The sequence below is a fragment of the Schistocerca piceifrons genome, chromosome 7 (assembly GCF_021461385.2).
Source record: "Schistocerca piceifrons isolate TAMUIC-IGC-003096 chromosome 7, iqSchPice1.1, whole genome shotgun sequence".
Classification (NCBI taxonomy): Eukaryota; Metazoa; Arthropoda; class Insecta; order Orthoptera; family Acrididae; genus Schistocerca; species Schistocerca piceifrons.
The window spans coordinates 7,984,380-8,005,741 of record NC_060144.1 but is presented as its reverse complement, the minus strand read 5'-3'; the positions used below and the strand labels follow the sequence as shown (position 1 = coordinate 8,005,741).

General features: G+C 40.5%; 1 protein-coding gene across 1 annotated transcript in view; it reads left to right on the top strand.

The window, feature by feature from the left end:
- The window catches only part of LOC124805008 (fibrillin-2-like), a 425,338-nt gene that overhangs the window by 378,488 nt on the left and 25,488 nt on the right, over window positions 1-21,362 (top strand). Inside the window, exons 47-49 of the mRNA XM_047265408.1 lie at window positions 2,648-2,842; window positions 2,939-3,043; window positions 8,648-8,794. Coding sequence (XP_047121364.1) covers window positions 2,648-2,842; window positions 2,939-3,043; window positions 8,648-8,794 — 447 coding nt within the window. The remainder of the gene's footprint in view (window positions 1-2,647; window positions 2,843-2,938; window positions 3,044-8,647; window positions 8,795-21,362) is intronic.

Genomic DNA, 21,362 nt, shown 5'->3' with positions numbered 1-21,362 from the left:
GCATGGTCATCATTAGTATCTGTTCTTTCGGAATGGTTACTATCTTCATATTAAATGTGGCATAAAGGTATCATCAGCTCTGTAATGGGAGTGGGGCGGAGGGGGGGGGGGGGGGTAAAATGGTAGTGGGAGACCAAGGGATGAGTATGGTAAGCAGGTTCAAGTGGATGTAGGTTGCAGCAGTTATCAGAGATAAAGAAGATTGCACAGGATAGACTAGCGTGGAGTGCTACATCAGATCAGCCTTTGGGCTGAAGACCACAACACTACCCATCTCCTTAGTCACATTGCATTCATCTTAGTTATAGCAACAGTCACAAAATTAGATGGCTCAAGGTCACACAAATCTGCCTCTTATATCTCACCCTGCAATGTTGCTATTTAAGGGACTGGCTAGATAATCATCACAGTCAACTATTTCCGTGTTCTGTGAACTCGTTCTGCTTTACAGATAGTTAAAATGTAATATGATAGCATCATCATAATTTCTTCAGAGGCTGTGGCTGTTAGTGTTCTCTTCGATTCAGCATGAAAGGAATATACACGGGAAAGCAGATTTACTGAAATGGATGATTTTAATAAGGAGTGGCCTACAGGACCGTATTAAAATACTACACTAGAGGAGAGTATCGTACTGTCAATAAAATTGTGCCTGCCTACAAAACAATATATGAGGGCTCAGAAATGTATATTATTTGCCTTCTAAAAGAAATCAGTTTTAAGTTTTTAAATTTATTAAGAAATGAAGGGATATTGTCACCTCCAGAGCTACATTTTTGTGGACTGTACGTTTATAGCATATGAAGGATAATAGACCTGTGGTTTATGTAAACAAAACTTGTGTTTCAGAAAACCAAATTAACTAATATATTTGGCAAGACTCCAAGGGAAATGGTAGCCATAAAGCACCTACAGGTACATCTGTAAAGTGTATAAAGGTGTATGTGGGGATGGGTGCTGTGCTGAAAAGTCTGTAACAGCTGCAAATACAATCTCTTTAGTAGTCAGGGAATATCCTTGGTCCTATTAAGGACAGCTGGGTCACTGTATACGTGTTGTTATTCAGTGTCTTCCATGGAGTGTCTCATTAATAAATTGCTCTTGTACGTGGCACAATACAATAATGATGTCTCAGATATTTTCAAAATTAATTTTATAGTTTTCTTAACAACTTTCTCATTGTAAGTTTCCTCTGTCTCTCTGTTTCTGTCTCACTCTCTGAAGAGTTTTATGTTCACATGATACAACGTGTATCAGGTAAGTCTATAAATTTTGAAAATTTTTATACTTTTTTCAGCCCAAATATGTTAGTTTTTCTGGCTTTTTCATAGGTTTAAATAAAAAAGTATTTGTACTGAAAATGTCTTGTTAAGTTCCGTCTTAGTTTTTTCATAATAATTGGCGAGAATTTTTCTTTTAGAAAGTACTCCCTCATTTACTAGGCTAAATATTGAGATGTCTAACTATTTTTATTTTTTGTAATTTTACTAATAGTTGCAATCTTTAGTTGGCAATGATAGAAGTTTCAGAGACGATCTTGACCTGTTTACATGTGTGACAACCACTTTAGTAACCAAGTAAAATAGCACACAACGGACTAGATGAATAAAATCATTTAGCTAGTTACATGTTGTATGCGACATTTCCACAACATATTATAAAGATGTGGAATGAGTTCACATTATCAAAATGAAATATTTATCTTATCTTATTTGGATTACTCTATCCATTCGAAGTGCTTAACACTAAATCACAGTTAAAATTACAAGTGATTTTTATGAAAGCTGCAACCAGTCACTTTAATTTTTTTTTTTTAACTTTTGTTTGCTCATTAGCCAGCTTCCAAGACATTGCAAACTCATTCTCATATTGGATTACAACTATTCACTGGGATCATGGTGACATCGTGTAACTACACACCTTGTACATATGGCATTAAAAAAATCTATTTGTACATCAGTTTGGAAAACACAGCACTTAGGTGCACGAGTGATTTAACAAATGTTTGTACATTATTTATTTATCAGCAGTGACCTTCCTCTATTTTCGTTTCAAGTTTATTTTTCCCTGATCTCTTCCAGATAATTAATAATAACATACCACATGAATCTCAGGTACATAGTCAGGCATTTCACAGCTAAGGAAATGTTTAGAGACGTTCTGTAGAAATTTTAAACTGAAAATGTAAACCCAAAACTGACTGCATTATGTAGACCAGAAAAAAAAGATACTTCTCAAGATGAACTGTTACAACTGTGTGATTGAAATATTTACAAGCACTAAAGATTTATCTGTCAATCTTACCCCAGCAAATTGTACATCTCTTGAGAATTTCATCATATGATTTTATTCCACACAAAATCATGCGTATTGGCACAGCAGCAGAAAAATGTGACCCAAGAAGCTCAATGAGACATTTCTGGGAGCAGTCAGTTTAGCAAACGTGTCATCATGGTTTGCAAAAAGTTCTTGAAGTATTCTCTAGTGCATTTCAACCACATGAAATACTTTTTGCAACAGTTTGGTTTTGAATCAACCTGTGAGAGATGATAATCAGAAAATTTCCAAATAGTTATGATAATTATATTTGTGTTCCATTAAAATGTATTTGTGAACAGTGAAAAATAATATTTCATTTTATTCCCAGAATCTTGTTGGAGGATACCGATGTGCATGTCCAGAAGGCTTCATTCAGCATTTCTACTACAATCAGTGTGTTGATGAAGATGAGTGCCAGCAGTCTCCATGCGGTTCAACAAACTGCATCAACACTATTGGCAGCTACCGTTGTGGCTGCCCAGATGGTTATCAGTACGATACTTCTGTCCTTCTGTGTGTCCAGGTAAGATGTGGTGCAATTGATTAGCTCTCATTCTCTTGAGAAGATAATCTTTTTCTTATTTGTACCTGTTGACAATATTGTTTTGGTTTCACGTAGGTGAGTGCGGGATGTGCATCTAGTCCCTGTGCATTTGGATGTACTTCTCTTGGAGGTAACAACTTCATGTGTGGTTGCCCACAAGGATACCAGCGGATAGGACAGGTAAGCAACTGAACGATGTATGTTATTTGGAAAATGTAAAAGTGGCATATAAATTGAAAATAGAAATTCCGACCATTTGGTGTTTAGTTTCTTGCACAGATTAGGAATGGCATAAGACAAAAATAAAAGAGCTATTTAAATGTCATTTGTAGTGAGATGTGTAATTATATTTTAGTGTCATTCATTTGATTTTCTAATGTTTTAGAGCATCAGTTGTCACAAACTATAAAATAAGTAAAAAACAGCAGTGCCGTTCTCAGGTGTCATTATTAAAGTGCATGAAATTTTTTGATTATGATTTTCATATATCAGGTGAAATCAGATAAGATCAGAAGCTGAACTGCATAGTTATAAAATATTTAAATCCATCAAAATGTACATTATTACAAACCATTAAAATTGCAACGCCAGGAAGGGTAGCAAATAACAAGTACAGTACATTAGGAATAATACATGTTTAAATTTGGGGGTATACAGAGTGTGAAATCTAGTACAAAGAGCTGCCACCTCCTGTTGCAACAGTGGCTCTAATATGGCTGGACACTGAGCTGAGCTTGAATGATATATACAGGAACATCACACCACAGTGCTTCAGCTCTATGCCGGAAGTCGATCTTGAGTGGTGGAGTCCCAGTCTATCTGCAGACTTTGACCAGAAATTATCAGTGGGTGAGAGATATGGAGAACATGCAGGCCAGGGCAACAGCTGGACACTCCCTGTGTCAAGATAGGTCAGGACAACACACCATCTTGCATTATCTTGTTGAAAGGTAATGTGTCTGAGCCCTTAAAGATAGGGCACAACCACTGACCTAAGAATGTGATAGGTGTAACGGCTGCTGTTTAAAATTTTAATTACCAGCTGTGCTAGGCTTTCACAGCTCGTGTACCCACATAGGGACAGCTGGGGGGACACGGGCACTGCTGGGCAGCAGTGGGCAAACAGCTAGTGCACAGTCAGCCTTGCAGTCAGACCATAGTGTATGCAGAATGTGTGCAGTAGGACCATCTGGCAAATAGCCTACACTACCTGCACCTGCTCACGAATTGATAAAGGGGCATCCTTACCCCGTGGGGAAGTATTGGGACAGACTGGGTTTTGTGAAATAGTGGTGGTTATGTTTTTTACCCAACATCATCCCACACCATCACATGAGGCACTGGGCCTATATGACATTGATTCTAATCTGTCAATGACCATTCTTCCCAGAGCATCCGGAAACAAATACATCCATTGTGATGCTGAGCGCAGAACCAGGACTCGTCTAAAAAGTGATGTGTTGCCACTCATGTGTCAAGTGTTTTCGTTGGAGACAACCATAGAGTATAAATATCTATGGAGTAAACATTCAGTCACCCAGAATGAGAATTTTGTCCACAACATCTCCTATGGCTCAATTTGTGTGAATTTAGGAAGGCATGTTTTATTACATATAGCACTTATCATATTTTGAATGTTATTACTTTGGTGCTACAGACAGATCACCTACAAAAGTACCATGAAACTTTGTATACATGTTTTACATACATCTCAACAATTTGATACCAGGAACTGAAGTTGGCTTAAAGATGTGAAGAGCTATGGTATGCTTTTTCGCCTCAGTATTGTAACTCAAATTCCACTTTATGTATGTTAGTGTTTTTTTTAAAAAAAAAAAAAAAAAAAAAAAAAAAAGGTAGGAAGTGACAGCCAGCAATATATTTTTTTTTCATTTTCTATTGCACTTACTCATATTCTCAAATTGCTGTTCCAATTAATTACATTACAATGACACTGTAGCCAGCACTGAAATGTCATGAAAAAACAATGCTTTTGTAACAATGAAACAACACTCTATGCACACACAAAAATTAAAAAGACGACCAATACTTAAATTTTGGAATAATAGATTTGACAGCAAACAATATTGTTTATGTTTTCTATTGCAGTGATTCACATTGTCGAATATGTTGTGATTATTTACTTTGCAATAAAACTGTATAGGAAACTGTCTCGTGCAGAAATATTTAGATACACACAGGGGTTTGAGAACGTGCATAAATTGGAGGAAATGAATCAGACTGTCATGTATAAATTTTATCTGTATATGAACATAACACCAATATGCATCCACTGAGTGGCAGTTTACTGAATATATGCAAATTTATCAAGCAATTTTCTCATAAATACAAGGCCATAAAATAGCAGAAATTATGTCTATAATACATGACTTTATAATACCGTGTCTCTATATTTTTCAACATACAAAGTGCCTCATATCAATATGACATTTCCAAGTATATGTTTGTTATGCATACCTATGAAAAGTAACTGGTCCGCCTTTCACATATTTCTCTTTACATCGGCAGCAATGACAATGCTGTACCATAGCTGTTATTAAAACTCAAATGCGGAGACAAGATAAATATGTGTAGTTTCAGGTTTCGCTATTACCACAAATTGTTGACAAGAAGCATCATCCCAAAAATCATGTGACTAGCCCTGTTTGATGTTGAGAACAATGGCAGTCAAACAACAGAAAATCCAGGATGGAAAGTCACAATGTGTGTATGTGTGTCTGTTGTTGAAAAAGGCCTTAATGACCAAAAGCTTTAATTGTGCAACTTTCCTTCTCATAAAATATATATGTAGAGTATACTTCATGCCAGTTTGACATTCATTGCTTTCTGTCTTAATGGTGCTTCTGTTTTAATGGCCAACAGCTATAACTGGAAACACCACCACTTGGAATGTCTGTTCTCAAACTTCAGACTTTCAATCATCTGAAATGTTCAGTTTGAACTATGATCATCTCAGCATAGATATGGGGAATTAAATTCACAAAAAATTTATGGATCCTGTAAAGAAAATGCTGTTGAAGTAATTTAAATGTCATGTATATGACTTTATAATAATATGTACAATATAAAAACTGTAAATACTTCAGCACACATTGTGAAAAACTGTAGTCACCAAAACCTCTTTGTTCTGTGCATATAAACTGCAATAATAAAACTGTCGTGTACTGAAAAACTTGACCCGTGATTTTCAGTATCTGTCTTTTGTACAGTCTTTTGGTATATATATCAATAACAGGAAAGTACATTTGTATAGCTACACTCCTGGAAATTGAAATAAGAACACCGTGAATTCATTGTCCCAGGAAGGGGAAACTTTATTGACACATTCCTGGGGTCAGACACATCACATGATCACACTGACAGAACCACAGGCACATAGACACAGGCAACAGAGCATGCACAATGTCGGCACTAGTACAGTGTATATCCACCTTTCGCAGCAATGCAGGCTGCTATTCTCCCATGGAGACGATCGTAGAGATGCTGGATGTAGTCCTGTGGAAGGACTTGCCATGCCATTTCCACCTGGCGTCTCAGTTGGACCAGCGTTCGTGCTGGACGTGCAGACCGCGTGAGACGACGCTTCATCCAGTCCCAAACATGCTCAATGGGGGACAGATCCGGAGATCTTGCTGGCCAGGGTAGTTGACTTACACCTTCTAGAGCACGTTGGGTGGCACGGGATACATGCGGACGTGCATTGTCCTGTTGGAACAGCAAGTTCCCTTGCCGGTCTAGGAATGGTAGAACGATGGGTTCGATGACGGTTTGGATGTACCGTGCACTATTCAGTGTCCCCTCGACGATCACCAGTGGTGTACGGCCAGTGTAGGAGATCGCTCCCCACACCATGATGCCGGGTTTTGGCCCTGTGTGCCTCGGTCGTATGCAGTCCTGATTGTGGCGCTCACCTGCACGGCGCCAAACACGCATACGACCATCATTGGCACCAAGGCAGAAGCGACTCTCATCGCTGAAGACGACACGTCTCCATTCGTCCCTCCATTCACGCCTGTCGCGACACCACTGGAGGTGGGCTGCACGATGTTGGGGTGTGAGCGGAAGACGGCCTAACGGTGTGCGGGACCGTAGCCCAGCTTCATGGAGACGGTTGCGAATGGTCCTCGCCGATACCCCAGGAGCAACAGTGTCCCTAATTTGCTGGGAAGTGGCGGTGCGGTCCCCTACGGCACTGCGTAGGATCCTACGGTCTTGGCGTGCATCCGTGCGTCGCTGCGGTCCGGTCCCAGGTCGACGGGCACGTGCACCTTCCGCCGACCACTGGTGACAACATCGATGTACTGTGGAGACCTCACGCCCCACGTGTTGAGCAATTCGGCGGTACGTCCACCCGGCCTCCCGCATGCCCACTATACGCCCTCGCTCAAAGTCCGTCAACTGCACATACGGTTCACGTCCACGCTGTCGCGGCATGCTACCAGTGTTAAAGACTGCGATGGAGCTCCGTATGCCATGGCAAACTGGCTGACACTGACGGCGGCGGTGCACAAATGCTGCGCAGCTAGCGCCATTCGACGGCCAACACCGCGGTCCCTGGTGTGTCTGCTGTGCCGTGCGTGTGATCATTGCTTGTACAGCCCTCTCGCAGTGTCCGGAGCAAGTATGGTGGGTCTGACACACCGGTGTCAATGTGTTCTTTTTTCCATTTCCAGGAGTGTATAATTATATTAACACTTTCGCTGCGGCTGACGCTTATAAGCGTCACGAGAAGCCACGAGCCAGTGCGGCTGACGCTGACAAGCGTCTGCGCTCACTGTCGGATTACTCAGTCCAGTTGCAGCGGCTAAGCTAGCATCAAAGCGTGTAAACTTTTGTTTTGTGTGGTCAGTTATCGAACGTATATTGTTCGTAATGGCGGCTAATGAACCGACACCTGGACCTTCCAATGTGAGAAGGAGCAGGAAAAGTATTAAATTGACAGAGGAACAGTTACTTAGTGCACTAGACGACAGTGATTTTCTGTGTAGTGAGGACGAGGCATACCACGGAGATTGACGTTTAGAGGCTGCAGAAGAATTGCAGAGTGATGATAGCGTGGAAGCACAGCTTTAGAATCTGTTCCGCTACTAAACTGACGACCTCTATCGGAGTCAATCTTAAAAATGCGCATTTGAAGTAAATATAATTTCCAATGAATCCAGTTTCCGTTTCCCTTTTTTTCCTTCATAAGAATTTGCGTTTTGGAATCAAAATTTTTCCTGAATGCGGTGGATTTGTTGCTTGTTTGAATTGTATTTTTTGTTACATTATCAACAAATCACGAACATTTGAATGACGCCTGTGACCCCTATACGTGTCAGACAGCAAACAGACTTTAAAACATGACCACAATACAGTCGAAGCTTATTTGAAGTAATGCATCTCATGTGTCATCATTAAATCAGTATAGAACATGATCCTACAGATCTTACAAGGTCTGGGCGTCAGCCTGTAGGTCAGGTGTGCTTAGGAGCGTCGGCTCCGAGCGGTACCTGCCGTTTCAGAGTGTTACCGGCCCGCACTCGCACGTTGCCGGGCCGCACTGGAGAGTTGCGCGCCAGCACCGATGCCGCAGCGAAAGTGTTAATTTACTAGATTTAAAACTGATAAGAATAGTGCAGTTACTGTGTTAGTTTTGACATTTCTCATTACATTGTATATCATCTAATTTCTACAAAGCTGCAGTAAGTATCTTAATTAACAATTAAAATAGTGAAGTACACATAACAAAAAATTAATTACCTATTTTTTGTGTTTATCAAGGGACACTGTTTATCAACTATTACTCCTGCCACTCATGGGTATGGAACAGAAGACATTGGGAATGTTCCGACCTATCCTATAGAACCAGATCCCTACCAAGTCTCTCAGGATAAGCTTATCTCAACAGAAGGCTGTTTCTCTTGCAAGGTAAGACTGAATTCTGGTTTTAGTTCTACAATAGATTATGTAGAGTGCAAAGCGAAAATTGATATTATTTATGTTATTATCACTGTTACTCTCATTTGCAGTGTTTTCTGAGAAAAGTCAGTGCCCGAGGAATGTCCTTCCTCTATTATCAGTGTGTAGAGTTTAATAGGATCTTCTGTGCATTGTCTCTCTGTGTCTATTTTTGTAGCATTTATCCTGTTGCACAGATTCTGCTGTTTCCGGTATTTGTGAAATTCATAATATTTTAACTTTTTGGGCAGATGCCTTTCCTGTCATCAAATTGTCACTCATATTCAGTATTTGTTTTATTCAAGAAGTTAGATCATTCAGCCAAATTTCCTCTCCCTTTCAGAACGATCCCAAGAGCTGTCAGTTTATGATGGAGTATTATTAACTGCTGGAACGCAACATTGTCATTCTCAGAAGTTGCAGTACTATGCTGTTTTGAACACAGACTCTTCAGCCTGTTAACTTTCCCACATGTCTGTGTGCTTGAAGCAGTACTCCATTTCTCTTCTCTGTGATACTTTGCAGATAGACATGTGTTTATTGATTTTTTATCTGCACATCTAGATTCAATCCATCCAGTTTCTTTCTTTCTTTGCCACTTGTTACTCATGATCCTTTTTAAGTTATCTCTTGCTTTAGTCTAGTTACTGGGTTACTCAGCTTAAGTTGTTCAGCATTAGATCTTTTAATTATTTTTCAGGTTTATCTGCTTGTATTTATTAGCAAAAAATCGCTACGGTCAGATTATGTTGCATACAAGCACAGAGATGATTGACCACTGTTAACAAACAACTGGAAGCTATGTAGGCTATTGTCTAGAGGCTCAGGGCTCCACCATAGGTTACAGAGGTGTTGGGAGCACCCAGAATGACACATCAGATGGCTCTGATGCCACCTTACATCTTTGACTGCTACACCTTTGGTGGGCTCCATGTGACTGGTGTGTCTCTACATTACGATAAATGGCATATTGGGCAGGTCACATACCTTCCAGTAGAAAGTGGATGAGGTACTTCCTGTACAGTTGTTATACTCCTTAAGAACATATTCATTTGTATTTGTATTTTGCAAGGCACTGTGCAATATTTGGTGGCAGATATAGAAGGCAGCAAAATTATATGCCCATCCCTATAACATTACATATATCTTAAAACAAAGATGATGTGACTTACCAAACGAAAGCGCTGGCAGGTCGATAGACACACAAACAAACACAAACGTACACACAAAATTCTAGCTTTCGCAACCAACGGTTGCTTCGTCAGGAAAGAGGGAAAGAGAGGGAAAGACGAAAGGATGTGGGTTTTAAGGGAGAGGGTAAGGAGTCATCCCAATCCTGGGAGTGGAAAGACTTACCTTAGGGGGAAAAAAGGATGGGTATACACTCGCGTGTGCACGCGCGCACACACACACACACACACACACACACACACACACACACACACACACACACAAGCAGACATATTCAAAGACACAGAGTTTGGGCAGAGATGTCAGTCGAGGCGGAAGTGCAGAGGCAAAGATGTTGTTGAAAGACAGGTGAGGTATGAGTGGCGGCAACTAAAAATTAGCGGAGGTTGAGGCCTGGTGGGTAACGGGAAGAGAGGATATATTAAAGAGCAAGTTCCCATCTCCGGAGTTCGGATAGGTTGGTGTTAGTGGGAAGTATCCAGATAACCCGGACGGTGTAACACTGTGCCAAGATGTGCTGGCCGTGCACCAAGGCATGTTTAGCCACAGGGTGATCTTCATTACCAACAAACACTGTCTGCCTGTGTCCATTCATGCGAATGGACAGTTTGTTGCTGGTCATTCCCACATAGGATGCATCACAGTGTAGGTAGGTCAGTTGGTAAATCACGTGGGTGCTTTCACACATGGCTCTGCCTTTGATCGTGTACACCTTCCGGGTTACAGGACTGGAGTAGGTGGTGGTGGGAGGGTGCATGGGACAGGTTTTACACCGGGGGCGGTTACAAGGGTAGGAGCCAGAGGATAGGGAAGGTGGTTTGGGGATTTCATAGGGATGAACTAACAGGTTACGAAGGTTAGGTGGACGGTGGAAAGAAACTCTTGGTGGAGTGGGGAGGATTTCACGAAGGATGGATCTCATTTCAGGGCAGGATTTGAGGAAGTTGTATCCCTGCTGGAGAGCCACATTCAGAGTCTGGTCCAGTCCCGGAAAGTATCCTGTCACAAGTGGGGCACTTTTGTGGTTCTTCTTTGGGAGGTTCTGGGTTTGAGGGGATGAGGAAGTGGCTCTGGTTATTTGCTTCTGTACCAGGTCGGGAGGGTAGTTGCGGGATGCGAAAGCTGTTGTCAGGTTGGTGGTGTAATGGTTCAGGGACTCCGGACTGGAGCAGATTCGTTTGCCACGAAGACCTAGGCTGTAGGGAAGGGACCGTTTGATGTGGAATGGGTGGCAGCTGTCATAATGGAGATATTGTTGCTTGTTGGTGGGTTTGATGTGGACGGACGTGTGAAGCTGGCCATTGGACACATGGAGGTCAACGTCAAGGAAAGTGACGTGGGATTTGGAGTAGGACCAGGTGAATCTGATGGAACCAAAGGAGTTGAGGTTGGAGAGGAAATTCTGGAGTTCTTCTTCACTGTGAGTCCAGATCATGAAGATGTTATCAATAAATCTGTACCAAACTTTGGGTTGGCAGGCCTGGGTAACCAAGAAGGCTTCCTCTAAGCGACCCATGAATAGGTTGGCGTACGAGGGGGCCATCCTGGTACCCATGGCTGTTCCCTTTAACTGTTGGTATGTCTGGCCTTCAAAAGTGAAGAAGTTGTGGGTCAGGATGAAGCTGGCTAAGGTAATGAGGAAAGAGGTTTTAGGTAGGGTGGCAGGTGATCGGCGTGAAAGGAAGTGCTCCATCACAGCCAGGCCCTGGACGTGCGGAATATTTGTGTATAAGGAAGTGGCAACAATGGTTACAAGGATGGTTTCTGGGGGTAACAGATTGGGTAAGGATTCCAGGCGTTTGAGAAAGTGGTTGGTGTCTTTGATGAAGCATGGGAGACTGCGTGTAATGGGTTGAAGATGTTGATCTACGCAGGCAGAGATACATTCTGTGGGGGCTTGGTAACCAGCTACAATGGGGCGGCCGGGATGATTGGGTTTGTGAATTTTAGGAAGAAGGTAGAAGGTAGGGATGCGGTGTGTCGGTGGGGTCAGGAGGTTGATGGAGTCAGGTGAAAGGCTTTGCAGGGGGCCTAAGGTTCTGAGGATTCCTTGAAGCTCCGCCTGGACATCAGCAATGGGATTACCTTGGCAAACTTTGTATGTGGTGTTGTCTGAAAGCTGACGCAGTCCCTCAGCCACATACTCCTGACGATCAAGTACCATGGTCGTGGAACCCTTGTCCGCCGGAAGAATGACGATGGATCGGTCAGCCTTCAGATCACGGATAGCTTCAGCAGTGGTGATGTTGGCAATAGGATTAAGGTTTTTTAAGAAGGATTGAGAGACAAGGCTGGAAGTCAGAAATTCCTGGAAGGTTTGGAAAGGGTGATTTTGAGGAAGAGGAGGTGGGTCCCACTGTGACGGAGGACAGAACTGTTCCAGGCAGGGTTCAATTTGGATAGTGTCTTGAGGAGTTGGATCATTAGGAGTAGGATTAGGATCATTTTTCTTCGTGGCAATGTGATATTTCCAGCAGAGAGTACGAGTGTAGGACAGTAAATCTTTGACGAGGGCTGTTTGGTCGAATCTGGGAGTGGGGCTGAAGGTGAGGCCTTTGGATAGGACAGAGGTTTCAGATTGGGAGAGAGGTTTGGAGGAAAGGTTAACTACTGAATTAGGGTCTTGTGGTTCCAGATTGTGTTGATTGGAATTTTGAGGTTTTGGAGGAAGTGGAGCTGGAAGTGGGAGGTTGAGTAGATGGGAGAGACTGGGTTTGTGTGCAATGAGAGGAGGTTGAGGTTTGCTGGAAAGGTTGTGAAGGATGAGTGAGTTGCCTTTCTGGAGGTGGGAAACCAGGAGATTGGATAGTTTTTTGAGGTGGAGGGTGGCATGCTGTTTTAATTTGCGGTTGGCCTGTAGGAGGATGCTCTGAACAGCCGGTGTGGATGTGGGAGAGGAAATATTGAGGACTTTTATTAAGGATAGGAGTTGACGGGTGTGTTCATTGGCTGAGTTGATGTGTAAGTGAAGGATTAGGTGGGTGAGGGCAATGGATTGTTCAGTTTGGAACTGGTATAGGGACTGATGGAAAGAAGGGTTGCAGCCAGAGATGGGAACTTTAAGTGTGAGGCCTTCGGGGGTAATGCCAAATGACAGACAAGCCTGAGAAAATAGAATATGGGAGTGTAATCTGGCTAGGGCGAAGGCATGTTTGCAGAGGGAATGTAAATAAAACTTAATGGGGTCATTGTGGGGATGTTGTGAGGGTGACATGGTATTAGAAGGTGGAAAGTGTAACATGAGGCTGAAATGAAAATGAAAATAAAAATATATGGGGAGAGATAAAGGTGAACTGGAAAGTAACTGGAGATCTGGTGTGAAAAAAGGCGAAAAAGTGTTGGTTACAGCTGGGCTATGTTGGACTTGGGTTGGTAGACAACGATGTGCACAAATGTTAGGTGGTTGTGTTGCCGCCAAAACACGTAGGATGTAGAGGCGCATATCACTAGGGGTAAGATAGATACTGCCTACAGGAAAATTAAAGAGACCTTTGGAAAAAGGAGAACCACTTGCATGAATATCTAGAGCTTCGATGGAAACCCAATTATAAACTAAGAAGGGAAAGCAGAAAGGTGGAAGGATTATATAGAGGGTCTATACAACAGCGATGTTCTCGAGAACAATATTATAGAAATGGAAGAGAATGTAGATGAAGAGGAAATAGTAGATATGATACTGCGTGAAGAGTTTGACAGAGCCCTGAAAGACCTAAGTGGAAACAAGGCCCCCAGGAGTAGACAGCATTTCATTAGAACCACTGACAGCCTTGGGAGAGCCAGGCCTAACAAAACTCTACCATCTAATGAGCAAGGTGTATGAGACAGGCGAAATACCCTCAGACTTAAAGAAGAATATAATAATTCCAATCCCAAAGAAAGCAGGTGTTGACAGATGTGAGAATTACCGAACTATCTGTTTAATAACCCCCGGCTGCAAAATACTAACACGAATTCTTTACAGACGAATGGAAAAACTGGTATAAGCCGACCTTGGGGAAGATCAGTTTGGATTCCGTAGAAATGTTGGAACATGTGAGGCAATACTGACCCTATGACTTATCTTAGAAAATAGATTAAGGAAAGGCAAACCTACGTTTCTAACATTTGTAGACTGCTTTTGACAATGTTGACTGGAATATTCTCTTTCAAATTCTGAAGGTGGCAGGGGTAAAATACAGGGAGCGAAAGGCTATTTACAATTTGTACAGAAACCAAATAGCAGTTACAAGAGTCGAGGGGCACAAAAGGGAAGCAGTGGTTGGGAAGGGAGTGAGGCAGGGTTGTAGCCTATACACGATGTTATTTAATCTGTATATTGAGCAAGCAGTAAGGGAAACAAAAGAAAAATTTGTAGTAGAAATTAAAATCCATGAAGAAGAAATAAAAACTTTGAGGTTCGCCAATGACATTGTAATTCTGTCAGAGACAGCAAAGGACCTGGAAGAGCAGTTGAATGGAATGGACAGTATCTTGAAAGGAGGATATAAGATGAACATCAACAAAAGCAAAACGAGGATAATGGAATGCAGTCGAATTAATTCAGGTGATGTTGCGGGAATTGGGTGATGTTGCGGGAATTAGATTAGGAAATGAGATGCTTAAAGTAGTAAATGAGTTTTGCTATTTGGGAAGCAAAATAACTGATGATGGTCGAAGTAGAGAGGATATAAAATGTAGACTGGCAATGGCAAGGAAAGCATTTCTGAAGAAAAGAAATTTGTTTACATCGAGTATAGATTTAAGTGTCAGGAAGTCGTTTCTGAAAGTATTTGTATGGAATGTAGCCATCTATGGAAGTGAAACGTGGATGATAAATAGTTTAGACAAGAAGAGAATAGAAGCTTTCGAAATGTGGTGCTACAGAAGAATGCTGAATATTAGATGGGTAGATCACATAACTAATGAGGAGGTATTGAATAGAATTGGAGAGAAGAGAAATTTGTGGCACAACTTGACTAGGTGAAGGGATCGGATCGTGGGGCATATCCTGAGGCATCAAGGGATCATCAATTTAGTGTTGGAGGGCAGCGTGGAGGGTAAAAATCGTAGAGGGAGACCAAGAGACGAATACACTAAACAGATTCAGAAGGATGTAGGTTGCAGTAGGTACTGGGAGATGAAGAAGCTTGCACAGAATAGAGTAGCATGGAGAGCTGCATCAAACCAGTCTCAGGACTGAAGACCACAACAACAACAACAACAACATACTGCAGAGTCTGAGCACACAGTTTTAAGCGATGAGAGGTGAGCGTAAAGTTCTCTTTATGTCTTGTGTCATATGAGTGTTCAAAATGATTTTTTTTAATAGATCAGCTCTGCTGCGTAGGAAAAGAACCACCTCAAAGGTGTATAAAGAGGGGACAGTTAATATTTTTATGTCTTTGAATAATGGTTGACATCATGCCTTCGGCTGTGCAGAGCACATGTTGCGAATGATTCTTTTTGGCAACTTTAAAATTCGTGTAACATTTCCCGAGTTTCCCCAAAAAATGATTCCATATTGAATAACCAATTCAAAGTATCTATAATATGCGATTTTCCTGGTGGCCACATCAGTGGCACAGGCTAAATTTTCCATTGCAAAAGCGAGGCTGTTTAATTTATTTTCTAGATCTTCTATATGAGAATTCCCACTCAAAGTTCTGTCTTAGTTTATTCCCAGGAAGCTGACTGAGTCAAGTTCTTCCATTTTTTGATTGTTGTGCGTGACACAGATTTCTTCAGTTTTTGTATGTTTGGTTTTAAAACTCATCATGTAGGTTTTTGAAATGGTTAGCCTTAAGCCATTTTGACTGAACCACGTTTCCAGGTTACTCAACGTATTCATGACACACTGTGGTATATTGTCAGAATGTTCATTTTCAATTAGGGCAGAAGTATCATCTGCAAACAAAGTTAAATGAGTATTTATATTGAGAGACAAGTCATTTACACAGAACAGGAATAAAATGAGTCCAAGGATTGAGCCTTGAGGAACTCCTTGTGACACAGTTTTCCACTCGTAGATGTGATTACTACCCTTTTCTTCCTCTCCAAGAGATATGATTCAAACCATTTCAAAGCAACATCCCTTATTCCATACCTGTTGAGTTTGAAAAGCATTAAGGCATGGTTTACAGAGTCAAATGCTTTTGTAAGATCACAGAATGTTCCTGCGACCTTAGCTTTCCTACCTAGTGATGAAGTAATTTTTTCGATAAACTCATTTATCGCATCTACTGTGTTTTTGCCTTGTTGTAAGCCAAATTGGTTATGTGAGATGATATCATTCTGTGTGATGAAGCTTTGTATCTGTAAAGCAGCAATTTCTTCAAATATTTTTGATATGACAGGGAGTATGAATGGGGTGATAATTTCCTATATCATATTTTGAACCTTTTTTAAACAATGGTTTTACTTCCACGTATTTGAAAAGATCAGGGAAGAAACCTCCTTCAAAGGATTTGTGTATTATGAGAGAAAGAGAGAGGATGAGCTATTATGTTGTAAACTTTTTTAATTATTTTGGTGGGTATCCCATCCCAGCCAGCAGAGTTTTTGTCTTTTAAGGAGAGTATGACATTTTCAACAAATTTTGCTGAGACCATGTTGAATTTTTTGAGACATTCACTGGTATTGCCTTTTAACCCAAAGCCATTTACTTTCTGCTCATAATTTGCTATGTCTAAATCAGATTTTGCTACATTTATGAAGCACTCAGATATCTGAGCTGGATTTACAACTGATTTTTCCTTAAGTTTGATTTCTAAAATGTTTCGTTTATGATTTCGGACAAGTAATTCAGACTTAACTACATACAATACTGCCCTTGTTTGATTTTTCTGCTCTAGAATGAATTTGTTATTTGCCATTTGTTTTGAAGCTTTCACAACTTTTTAAAAAATAGTTTTATAGTTTCTAACACATTTTACAAAATCAGGATCTTTGTTGTACTTCAGTTGATTGTGTAGCTTCCTTTTCCCCTCACTCGATATTTTTATTCCTGGTCTGATCCATCTCATCTTACTTGATGTTTTGTTGCAATACGATCTTGGTGGGAAAGCTTCAATAAATACTTCAAGAAAACTGTTTAAGAAAGTACTAAAGTTTTCATTTGTTGAATCACCATCAAAACACCACTTAACTTTACTTAGTTTCTCATAGAATATTTCAATAGTTGTTTTACCGAAACTTCTTTTGATATATATTTTTCTTATATTATGGCAGATGTGGACTCTGACCACAATCTATTGGTTATGACCTGTAGATTAAAACTGAAGAAACTGCAAAAAGGTGGGAATTTAAGGAGATGGGACCTGGATAAACTAAAAGAACCAGAGGTTGTACAGAGATTCAGGGAGAGCATAAGGGAGCAATTGACAGGAATGGGGGAAATAAATACAGTAGAAGAAGAATGGGTAGCTTTGAGGGATGAAGTAGTGAAGGCAGCAGAGGATCAAGTAGGTAAAAAGACTAGGGCTAGTAGAAATCCTTGGGTAACAGAAGAAATATTGAATTTAATTGATGAAAGGAGAAAATATAAAAATGCAGTAAGTGAAACAGCCAAAAAGGAATACAAACGTCTCAAAAATGAGATCGACAGGAAGTGCAAAATGGCTAAGCAGGGATGGCTAGAGGACAAATGTAAGGATGTAGAGGCCTATCTCACTAGGGGTAAGATAGATACCGCCTACAGGAAAATTAAAGAGACCTTTGGAGAGAAGAGAACCACTTGTATGAATATCAAGAGCCCAGATGGAAACCCAGTTCTAAGCAAAGAAGGGAAAGCAGAAAGGTGGAAGGAGTATATAGAGGGTCTATACAAGGGCGATGTACTTGAGGACAATATTATGGAAATGGAAGAGGATGTAGATGAAGATGAAATGGGAGATACGATACCGCGTGAAGAGTTTGACAGAGCACTGAAAGACCTGAGTCGAAACAAGGCCCCCGGAGTAGACAATATTCCATTGGAACTACTGACGGCCGTGGGAGAGCCAGTCCTGACAAAACTCTACCATCTGGTGAGCAAGATGTATGAAACAGGCGAAATACCCTCAGACTTCAAGAAGAATATAATAATTCCAATCCCAAAGAAAGCAGGTGTTGACAGATGTGAAAATTACCGAACTATCAGCTTAATAAGTCACAGCTGCAAAATACTAACACGAATTCTTTACAGACGAATGGAAAAACTAGTAGAAGCCAACCTCGGGGAAGATCAGTTTGGATTCCGTAGAAACACTGGACACGTGAGGCAATACTGACCTTACGACTTATCTTAGAAGAAAGATTAAGGAAAGGCAAACCTACGTTTCTAGCATTTGTAGACTTAGAGAAAGCTTTTGACAATGTTGACTGGAATACTCTCTTTCAAATTCTAAAGGTGGCAGGGGTAAAATACAGGGAGCGAAAGGCTATTTACAATTTGTACAGAAACCAGATGGCAGTTATAAGAGTCGAGGGACATGAAAGGGAAGCAGTGGTTGGGAAGGGAGTAAGACAGGGTTGTAGCCTCTCCCCGATGTTGTTCAATCTGTATATTGAGCAAGCAGTAAAGGAAACAAAAGAAAAATTAGGAGTAGGTATTAAAATTCATGGAGAAGAAATAAAAACTTTGAGGTTCGCCGATGACATTGTAATTCTGTCAGAGACAGCAAAGGACTTGGAAGAGCAGTTGAATGGAATGGACAGCGTCTTGAAAGGAGGATATAAGATGAACATCAACAAAAGCAAAACAAGGATAATGGAATGTAGTCTAATCAAGTCGGGTGATGCTGAGGGAATTAGATTAGGAAATGAGGCACTTAAAGTAGTAAAGGAGTTTTGCTATTTGGGGAGCAAAATAACTGATGATGGTCGAAGTAGAGAAGACATAAAATGTAGGCTGGCAATGGCAAGGAAAGCGTTTCTGAAGAAGAGAAATTTGTTAACATCGAGTATAGATTTAAGTGTCAGGAAGTCATTTCTGAAAGTATTCGTATGGAGTGTAGCCATGTATGGAAGTGAAACATGGACGATAAATAGTTTGGACAAGAAGAGAATAGAAGCTTTCGAAATGTGGTGCTACAGAAGAATGCTGAAGATTAAATGGGTAGATCACATAACTAATGAGGAAGTATTGAATAGGATTGGGGAGAAGAGAAGTTTGTGGCACAACTTGACCAGAAGAAGGGATCGGTTGGTAGGACATGTTCTGAGGCATCAAGGGATCACCAATTTAGTATTGGAGGGCAGCGTGGAGGGTAAAAATCGTAGAGGGAGACCAAGAGATGAATACACTAAGCAGATTCAGAAGGATGTAGGTTGCAGTAGGTACTGGGAGATGAAAAAGCTTGCACAGGATAGAGTAGCATGGAGAGCTGCATCAAACCAGTCTCAGGACTGAAGACCACAACAACAACAACATTATGGTTATCAGATTTTGGCAGTGAGACAAATAAGGCTGAGTGATCAGAAAGTCCTAAGTCTAGACAGAATTTATGTACATTATCAAAGTCGTAATTTGTTACAATGTTGTCGATGCATGTTATTGAATGAATACATTCTCTGGTGGACTCCGAAAAATTTAGTTTAAAACCAGACTTTTTAATTGAATCAATAAACGTTGTTGATTCTTTATTGTCATTTGCAGTGTTTATATTAAAATCTGCTGCTATTACAATTTTTTCTTCTTTTCTTTCTTTAGTTTATCTAGCAAGCACTGAAATTTAGAGAGGAATGTCATGACTAAAGCCCTTTCTGGAATTCTATAAATTGAAATGATCAACATTTTAGGATTATGCAGCAACCTCAGTGAGATTTTTTCTCCCTGCAATAGCTTCTTGCAACATTGAAGTTTTCAATTTATTTAAAATATTTATTGTATTAGAGCTAAGGCAGTGTTAATTTAAGCAAATAATTTTTATGTTTTTACATTCTGAGAGAAGAATTTTAACTCATCGAGTTTGTAGCTTAGGCTGCTGGAAGATTTAGAACTTAAGCCATTTATATTCCAGTGAATCAAATAAGAAATTTTGCTTGTTTTAATGATATTAAGCGAACCTTTCCGTAGACACTCTTTAGCAGATTTCTTTTCAGCTAACAGACATTTTTTCTTTTACATCCCCTCCATTAAATATTAGTTTCCTTTAGTTTTAATGATTTTACAAATATCCATAAACATTTTGCTGAAGGTCATCGATCCTAGTCTGTTTGGATGCAGTCCATCCTTGGCTAGACATTCCTTGCCCAAAAACTTATTTGAGTTTATAAATATAGCAACTAGTCTGTCACAACACTCATTAATTCTGCAACTGATTCGATTGAGGTAACTGTCACTCACCAACCTCCTGTTTATGATTCCACTGATCACTATCCTGGAAGCAGGGTAAATTTTTCTGGCTGATTGGATTATAAGTTTTGATTCGTTAATAATTTCCTCTTCGCTGTATCCTCGGAGGGAATTTGTCCCAACATGGATGAAAATGGTTTTGTAATATTTGTTCGCTTCTTTTTCGATATTTTTTCTTGAATTTGTAATATTTTTTAAATAGTTACTGAGTTGATGGGACCTAATTCCTGGGCGGACTTCGACTTCACAGATTGGCAGTATGACATTTTTCAACATGGAATCACCAATTATGAGACATTCATTTTTAGCTACACTTCTAATACTATGACATCTTTTGTTCTCAAACTTTCCACTTGTCCATTTATATGTAGTATTCATGCCCACTGAGTCTGCACTTTGTTTTAATTTGTGTGATGTGAAACGCTCGTCTTGCAGGGAGCTCGTATTTGTATCTCTCCGCAAATGGCGTAGTTCCTTGTTTGCATCGATCATTTTTTGGGAGCTGTTTGGGTCACAGTTTTCTTCATGAATAAGATCCAAATATTCATTTCTAGGCGTCAATACTTCTGATTGTCGTTTTATTGCTTCACAGGACACCTCATTACCGTTTTTTGAAACAAGGTTTGTATCACTCTGCACCCGCAGATTTTCATCGTTTCTGGCGATGTAGTCACCGCAGTCACAGTCTTTTTAGCCTGAAGTTCGCTGTTTTCATTTTGTAATGCTAACAAGTCGTCCTTGAGGGATTCAATTTCTTTTTGCAGCACTTGAATAACAGTTTCTTTTGCAGTCACTTCACTTTGGAGATCAGCCTTTTCTTCACTTAAACAGGTCCATAAACAATCCTGGCATCACTTCAAGAAATCATCATTTATGAATTTTAGGTTCACTTTTGCACACTTTTCATGTAGCCAGAAGTGACACTTCACACGCAGAGTTCCTTTTACAACACATGTTTTACATTCCTTGCACTCTGCACTGTTAAACGTTTGCTTTTGTGAGAGAGCTGCACTATTACACTGACTTATCAGTGCC